Raw genomic sequence first — 8,145 nt, 5'->3', positions numbered from 1 at the left:
AGTCTTTACATTTAATATGCAGCCACTCCCTGACAGCATGAATGTCACAGTGTGTTGGACCTTGACTGTGGCACATGTCAATGCTCCCTGGACATCGTGCTTAATAAAGGAGATTAAATGTGATGTGATTATGAGTTTTGCTCTTTTGAAGTTTAAACATTTATGTGTCAAAATGTTGGACTGTTCCTTTATCAGTGTGTAACAGTGTGTGTGAGAGCCATGTAATGTCCATGTGTGCATGCTGACTGTGCTGCTCTGACCCCCCTCCTCCTTTCAGGGTGGAGCCTGCTGGAGTCCGATGGTTGAGACCAGGTCTGAGGAAGTGTAAGTGTGTTTTTAATGGGATTCATGAAAACAAAGCAGCACACATTCAACCATCTTCATCATGTCAGGAGTCATCATCAAAGTGTCAATCAATGAACAGATGATGGATCAATAACTGCAGCTGGATTGTGTTTGTTCTCTCCATCAGATTCCTGTCAACTCACAATCGACACAAACACAGTGAACACAAAGCTCCAACTGTCTGACAACAACAGGAAGGTGACACATGTGGAGGAGGTTCAGTCACATCCTGATCATCCAGACAGGTTTGATGTTTGTGAACAGCTGCTGTGTAGAGATGGTCTGACTGGTCGCTGTTACTGGGAGGTCGAGTGGACGAGGAGGGCTTGGATATCAGTGAGTTACAGAGGAATCAGAAGGAAAGGAAGGAGTGATGAGTGTGTGTTTGGTGGAAATGATCAGTCCTGGAGTCTTTTCTGCTCTGATCATTATTCCTCTGTGTGGCACAATAACAGAGAAACACCCATCTCCTCCTCCTCCTCCTCCTCTGTCTCTAACAGAGCAGCAGTGTATGTGGACTGTCCTGCTGGCACTCTGTCCTTCTACAGAGTCTCCTCTGACTCTCTGATCCACCTCCACACCTTCCACACCACATTCACTGAACCTCTTTATCCTGGATTTACAGTCTCATGTGGTTCCTCAGTGTGTCTGTGTGTAGTTTAGTTTAAAGAGTGTCATGTTAGTGTCCTTTAACACTCTGATTGTTGAACAGATAGTTCAGTCTGTACACGTCTGTCTCTTTCACTCAGAAACACATTTTTAGATTCATGGATTCAATCACTTGATGTTTTAAACTGTTTTTCTGTCAAAGCTTCACAGACATCAGTATGCAGTGTTTCTCTGAAGCTCAGTTCAGCTGAGATGATGAAGTTCATTCAATGTTGGAATACTGAACTTATTTGAAACATATTTGAACACAGATATTATTAAACTGACAGAAACACTGACATCAGTAAAGAGGAACAGACTAATGAGTGCTTACTGCCCTCCGATGGTCACAGATGTAAATGCAAGCATGGAGCTATATTTTAAAAAAGCAGATGTCTTCACATATAATTATCATCATGTAGCTCTGTAACTGTTAGCTAGGCAATTTCACATTTGTGTCTTTTTGTGGAATCAGTGTGTTTGAACAACACAAATTCTGCCTTTTCTAATTTTGAAAGACTGAACATGATATAAACAAAATAAATCTGATCTGTTCCTCTACAAATCTGGACAAATCTCAGATTCTGAAGTTCTCAGCGCTTACATTTTGTCCTCTCTACACTTCTGCTGACAACTGACATGTGATGTGTTTGTACACAAACCATCTGTCCTCTCTGTCCAAAATGTGAACATTGGCATCCTCGAAAGAGTGTCCTTTATCCTTAAGATGCAGATGGACTGCTGAGTCTTGTCCTGTGGAGGTGGCTCTTCTGTGTTGTGCCATGCGCTTGTGAAGTGGCTGTTTGGTCTCTCCAATGTAGAGGTCTGGGCATTCCTCGCTGCACTGTACAGCATACACCACATTGTTAAGTCTGTGTTTTGGCGTTTTGTCTTTCGGGTGAACCAGTTTTTGTCTGAGCGTGTTGCTGGGTCTGAAATACACCGGGATGTCATGCTTGGAGAAAACTCTCCTGAGTTTTTCTGATACACCGGCTACATAGGGGATGACAATGTTGTTGCGTCTGTCCTTCTTATCCTCCCTCGCTGGTGTCTGGTCTTCTTTTCTGTGCCTCTTTGCTGACTAGAACGCTCCTTTGACTACGATGACCTGGATGACTGAGAACCTTCACAGACACTTGTGGTCAAATAATGTGTTGTGCAGCACGCAGGACAGACAGCGCACAATGTGCTTTGAAGTAGCAGCCAAGAAAGGTGTAATTTAAGTCTACGAGCAGTGAACACCTGTGTGCACACCTGTGTGGATCAGCGCGCTTGTATTCAAATGGTTTCCACATGTAATGGTCTGCAAGAGGATGTAGCGAGCCATAGCCCCGTCCCCCAGGGCATGAACACGGCATGGAGGAGATCCAGGCCCCAGAGTGCGAGAGCCCAAGGAGGACCACCGGAGGGGCATCTGTGCCACCCTCATGGGAAGGGCTGAGGATCCCCAGACGAGGCGTCACCCAGTAGCCACCGAGCAGAAGCTAGAGGGGGCTGCACCGGCGTGCCCAACGGCTCCGCCGGCAGCCAGCTGTGCCAGAGTGAACCGAGCCGCAGGCCCAGAGGCCGGAGGCCCGAGGGCCCCCCGCACCCCGGAGGAGGCCTGACCGAGCAACAGGCGCCAGGCCCCGCCAGGTAGCCACCGGGAGTGAGCCGGTACATACCTGAGCGCCCAGCCCCGGACACCAAGAACCACCAATGCACCGACCCCTGAGGGCATCAGTCACCGCAGGGAGTGTGTGAGGGGAGATAGGCCTTGGAGGGCCTGGGAGTTCCCAGAGAGGTGGAGTCTAAGACCCGACCTGACATATAGACACAGACAAACAGGCACACACAGACACAAACATGCATTCCCACCCTCATGCACACATATACAAACACTCAGCACTCACCCGAAGGCGAATAAATGGTAATGGTTGATTTACGCTACTAGTCAAGGCCCCATTAATAGACACTTCACCTGGATGGCAATCGTACCACAGCCAGACTACAGTGGACAGTACAACATCACACTCCCAAACATACTCTATACCCCGGTGTACCTCGCCCCAGAGGAACACCAGACCCAAGAATTAAGAGGAGAAGAAGAGGAGAGGGAGGCCACCCTGACCATCACTCCAGCTGAAAACATCACACTTCCATTAAAGTTGGTGAGAAAATGTTGAGCAGGATGAGCTGCTGGCTAATGTTCCCTCTAATTTTTCATGTGTCTGAGCAACACACAAACTCCCTGAGCGATCCCTTGGACCACTGTGAGCGACATCAGACGTGTGCACTGTGGTCACGCCAGCATCTAATCCATACAAGTTACATGGTTTATTAAAATAATCAAATTACAGCATTTACATTTATGTTAGAATACTTTTAAACTGCTTTACCCATTTACAATGAAAATGAAAAAAAAAAAAATCTAGCCATTGGCCTGTGTAGTATGTTAACACTATTGGAAGTAAACTCCAATTTCGAAAACACAACTTTCTTTTTCTTTTTTATAAAGCTCTGACTTGTATTATGAGTCTGTGGTCTGGGAGAGAGTCCTGTAACTCCCTGTCTGCAAAATTCAGTAAATAATGACTAATGTTTGGCAAATAATTATATAGTTACTCCTCAAAAAAGCAACTCAGTTTGGCAAACAACAACGTTTTTTGCAGCTATTTTTTTAAATGCAGCCAAGGCATTTTTAAATAAACATTTCAAACTATTTACAGAACAATCAGCTGTTCTGCATCAAATCTGATGCCACACAAATTATTTGTGCCACTGCAAAAAATAATTTCTGTCCACTATGAGATAAAGGAGAACACCTGTCACTATCCCAGGCAATAGTCCCACGCATTTAGTGCCTCCTGGAGGATTTTTGTTGCTCGGAGGCCCTTAACTGAAGACTTTGAGGAGTAATCCTGTTTTATCGGCATCTGAGGCTGAATCTCAGGTGGTTCCTGTAATCAGCCATCTTACGTGCTGTTTGCGCTGATATACTGATATACTTAAACTTCGGGCAGGCCTTGCCAAAGTGGGTTAAAACGTCTTGATACATGCACAATTATCCAGGTAAGGAAACCCCTAAATTTGATTCTGTTCATCTGGAGGATTTCAGTGGGAGATATGTTTTGTTACTCATCCAAGTGACTTCTTCAGTCTCAGATGACTGCAGGTTTCCCCAACATTATAAACAGTACATTTACACAATGACTAAAACAAGCACAACTGAATGTCCAATGGGCTGTGAGGTCAGTTCCTTGATCATTAATATGCAAATTGTCATGATCATTAATCAGTGGCCATGAGCACCATTCACTGAGATTTAGTAATTAGCCAACCCAGTGAATGGGAATGGTTTCAGTCATTGTGCAAATGAAGAACTAGTCACCTCGAAGAATGAGGAAATATTTAAATATTTAAAACGCAGATGAATCAACTTGGGATACAGTGGTTCCTCGATGTAATGCAGTTCACCTTTCGCGGTCTTGCTGTTTCGCCGATTTTTTGTGTGCAAATTTGTATGCTTTTTTCTTTTCTTTTTTTTTGTGTTCTGCATCCTGATCAGCTGTAGACCATTGTCAATAAGTCTCCTTGTGCCGTGTCTCCTGTACAGCACAGAATGCATTCAGCTTGTCAAATTTACATAAATCTTCGATCACTAGCAGCGTGACTCTGTTGTGTTTGTTGGGGAGAAAACTTACAAACATACAGTACATTGCCTCAATGTGGATGAAGCGTTTTTGACCATCAAAGGCACCTGTGGCAGAGGAAGACGCTAACCATCAGACAAAAATTCGAACTTCTGGACAAGCTAAAGAAAGGTAGAAGTTACTGTATTTTTTGGACCATAAGGCACACCGAATTATAAGGCGCATTACAACAAAACCGTCAAATAAGTCAAACTTTACTCAACTCGCTCTTCTTGCTTCCTCCACTTCTGTACCATTGATTCATTAATGTTGAATTCTCTGGCAGCTGCTCTATTCCCATGTTCTGGACCTGAAAACAGGGTTTGATCTTTGGTTTCATTCTACAATATTGGACTTATTTTTCTATGACGATTTGAACTTAAAGAGTGTTTAAACAAGAGAGAAAAGTGTGAAAATGTTTGCGCCTGTCAGAGAAAAATGTATAAAGTGTGTAGTGAGGGGTTTTACAGCCTTAAAACATCTAACAAAATAATGAGCATGATAATTGCGGATTTTACCTATCGTAGGTTATTTTTAGAACGTAACTCCCGCAATAAACAAGGGACCACTGTATATGGTTGCTCCCAAATGTATATACCGTCACACCATAAGTGTCATAATATTTTTAGCACATCAAAACACAGCCTTCTTCTTCCAGTAAATAGACAAAATAAGAATCAAAACAGAAAAATGTTGAGCAAAGAAAAAAAAAATTTGATATGTTCAAATGATGGAACACAAAGTAAGTAAGATACATGATACAAATGTCTGTTTCTTCAATCAAATCGTCTTGTAGTAAACCAAACTCAGCAAATAACAAAATCTGAGAAATTAATTGGTGATTGTTTGAAATTAAAGTTAAAGAAAGCCCTATTATTTACATGATCAATGAAGAAGACTTTTAAAACATCTACAACTAATAAACCTAGGATTATCAGCAAAGCAAACAAAACTGGCTGCTAGAAAAGATAACTCATTAAAAGAATGATAACAAGCCATGATCAAGTTACAATAGTTGTTCTATTGCTTTGCAACTAAATAAACTGAAACACAAAATATCACTGATTAGTATTTGCCTTCTTTTTCACTGCTATGATTATGCCTCCTACTGCCAGACCCACTAATGCCCCCACTCCAGCTCCTGCTGGACCTCCTAAAGCTCCAACGCCAGCTCCAATACCGACTTCAACACCAACTCCAGTAGCAGCTCCAAGAACAGCAGCAGCACCAGTGCTACCTATAATGGCTTTAATGAAGTCGTTTTTTCTCTCTGCCCGTTTTCTTGCTTCTTTAGGTGTCATATTTGGATTTTCTTGCAGAAGTCGTTCTGTCTCTGCTCTTATGGCTTGCTCAGCTAATATGAAATTTTCATTTGTGTAGTATCTTTCTCCATTCTTCTGAACCATTGTTTTGATTTTTGCCAATAGTTCTGTGACCTGAGAAGAATTATCCACCCTGTTGTTAAGAACATGATATCCTCCACCACACTGATGAATGAAGTCAAAGAGAGTTTTATCTTCATTAATAAATTGTTTGATGTCAACACCAGCAGCCTCCAGATTGTCTCCATAAGTGAACAAGGCCATAGTGTATTCTGCTGCATTTTTTCCAAACAGCTTCTGAATAATTTTCACTGTTTCTTGTTCTTCCTTTGTGAATCTATTTGGCTGAATCACAACCAGGAACACATGAGGACCAGCAACAGCAAAAGAGATGCATCTGGCAAGCTCTCTCTTCACCTCATTTTCAGTTTTAGTAGTGTCAAACAGACCCGGAGTATCAACTACAGTCAGGATTTTACCATCAACTGTTTTTGTTACTTTTTCACACTCGGATGTCAGTGAGGAAGCAGATGTTTTAGACATGAATTTTTTTTCACCTAAGATGGTGTTTCCTGCTGCACTCTTTCCAACTCCAGTTTTTCCAAGGAGCACAATCCTGAAATCTGGTTCTCCCTCAGTCTCCTGGAAATTTTCAGTTGTGTAATATTTTCCTCCATTTCTCTGAACCATTACATTGATCTTCTTCAGCAGCTCTCTGACCTGAGAGTGATAATTGTTTTTGTTGTTAAGAACATGATATCCTCCTTGACACTGACAGATGAAAGCACGGAGTGCTGAATTTCCATTGATTATTTTTTCTATGGAACAGCCTTCTGCCTCCAGATCATCTCCATGGGTGAACAAGGCCATAGTGTAACTTGCTGCCTTTTCTCCAAACTTCTTCTGAATCACTTTGACTGTTTCTTGTTCCACTTCTGTGAATCTGCCGGCCTGGATTACTACCAGAAACACATGAAGACCGGGAGCAGCAAGGGACATGCAATCACCAAGCTCTCTCTTTACCTCCTCTTCACTTTTACTGGTGTTAAACAGATCTGGAGTATCAATTACAGCCACGAGTTGACCTTCAAATGCTACTGTTTCTTTCTGACACTGTGATGTTACTGTGGAAGAAGACATCTCAGACTTAAAAGCTTTTCTTCCTAAAATGGTGTTTCCTGCGGCACTCTTCCCAACTCCGGCTTCCCCAAGAAGCACCATCCTGAGATCTGGCTCCTCTGGAACTGAATAAAGAGAATAATGTAAATTTTTTTATGAGAATAGTATAATTGGCATATTTCACTGTGTTTTACTGAGAATTTATCTCAGTAATCAAATCTCCCCCCAAAAAAACTATAAGTATTAATTTTATTTACTGTAACTTCAAAATTAAACAAAATACAGCCTCATTGTTCAAGTGCAACATTGGATGAAGTAGCTGCAGCTGTTGACTATAAACCATATAAACCAACTATTCACATTTCAACTTTTAACTATTTAAATTTTCAGCTTTTTCCTTTTAAACTAATTTAAAGTGAAACAACACAAAACACTGCAAACCACAACACAATTAAATATAAATATGAAAAAATGTGAAAACAAAAAGAAGCACATTCTCTGTCATATGGACCTGCATGAATAAACTTTCTGAATCCTTTATCATCTGCAACTGAAAATAGTTGTGGATGATTACTATACCTTTCTAATGTGATGTTGTTGTCCCTGGCTCTCTTTCTCTGTTTCTCCCTCCCGCTCTGTTCCTGTGCTACTGCAAGTGTAACTACCGCCCCTCCCCCCTCTTCCCAGTGCAAAGCACAAGGCTCGCATGCGGAGTGAAGCGGAAAAAAGGGCGAGAGAGAGGGTGAGAGAAAGAAAAAAAACCCACGGTTCCCAATAAGGAGCCGGGTCGCGTCGTTCACTTCAAAGAAGCGGCTCTAAGAGCCGATTAGTTCGCGACTGACACATCACTATATTAGACTTAATAGTTATTATATACAATAATGGATTTCTATACATTTAATCAGATGGCCACTTTGGTTGTAAGATTCAGATACGTATTTATTAAAAGTTAGTCATTTTAAATGAAATAACAAACAAAAGTATTTCTTTGTGCCCACGTTTCCCTGTTAATGCCCTACCTGGCCCCCTAGCAAAACTTT

At 41.9% G+C, this 8,145-nt stretch overlaps 2 protein-coding genes across 2 annotated transcripts; one reads left to right on the top strand and one right to left on the bottom strand.

Moving 5' to 3' along the window:
* Positions 1-444: 444 nt before the first annotated feature.
* LOC121813153 (stonustoxin subunit beta-like) lies at positions 445-1,738 on the top strand (the record flags this gene model as incomplete). The annotated part of the gene is made up of 1 exon (XM_042216709.1): positions 445-1,738. A coding segment is annotated over one exon (564 nt), but the record flags the coding sequence as incomplete, so codon positions are not given.
* A 3,354-nt stretch (positions 1,739-5,092) lies between these two features.
* On the bottom strand, positions 5,093-7,368 carry LOC102296404 (GTPase IMAP family member 8-like). The gene has a single exon (XM_005952000.2). It carries the CDS (start codon positions 7,205-7,207, stop codon positions 5,723-5,725), a length of 1,485 nt encoding a protein of 494 aa, XP_005952062.1. The 5' UTR covers positions 7,208-7,368; the 3' UTR covers positions 5,093-5,722.
* Positions 7,369-8,145: the final 777 nt, after the last annotated feature.

Source organism: Haplochromis burtoni, unplaced genomic scaffold (assembly GCF_018398535.1).
Source record: "Haplochromis burtoni strain Fernald_Lab_line unplaced genomic scaffold, NCSU_Asbu1 Contig_1205, whole genome shotgun sequence".
In the NCBI taxonomy this organism is placed as follows: domain Eukaryota; kingdom Metazoa; phylum Chordata; class Actinopteri; order Cichliformes; family Cichlidae; genus Haplochromis; species Haplochromis burtoni.
Note: the sequence above shows the minus strand (reverse complement) of the source record. Positions and strands in the feature narration are given on the sequence as shown.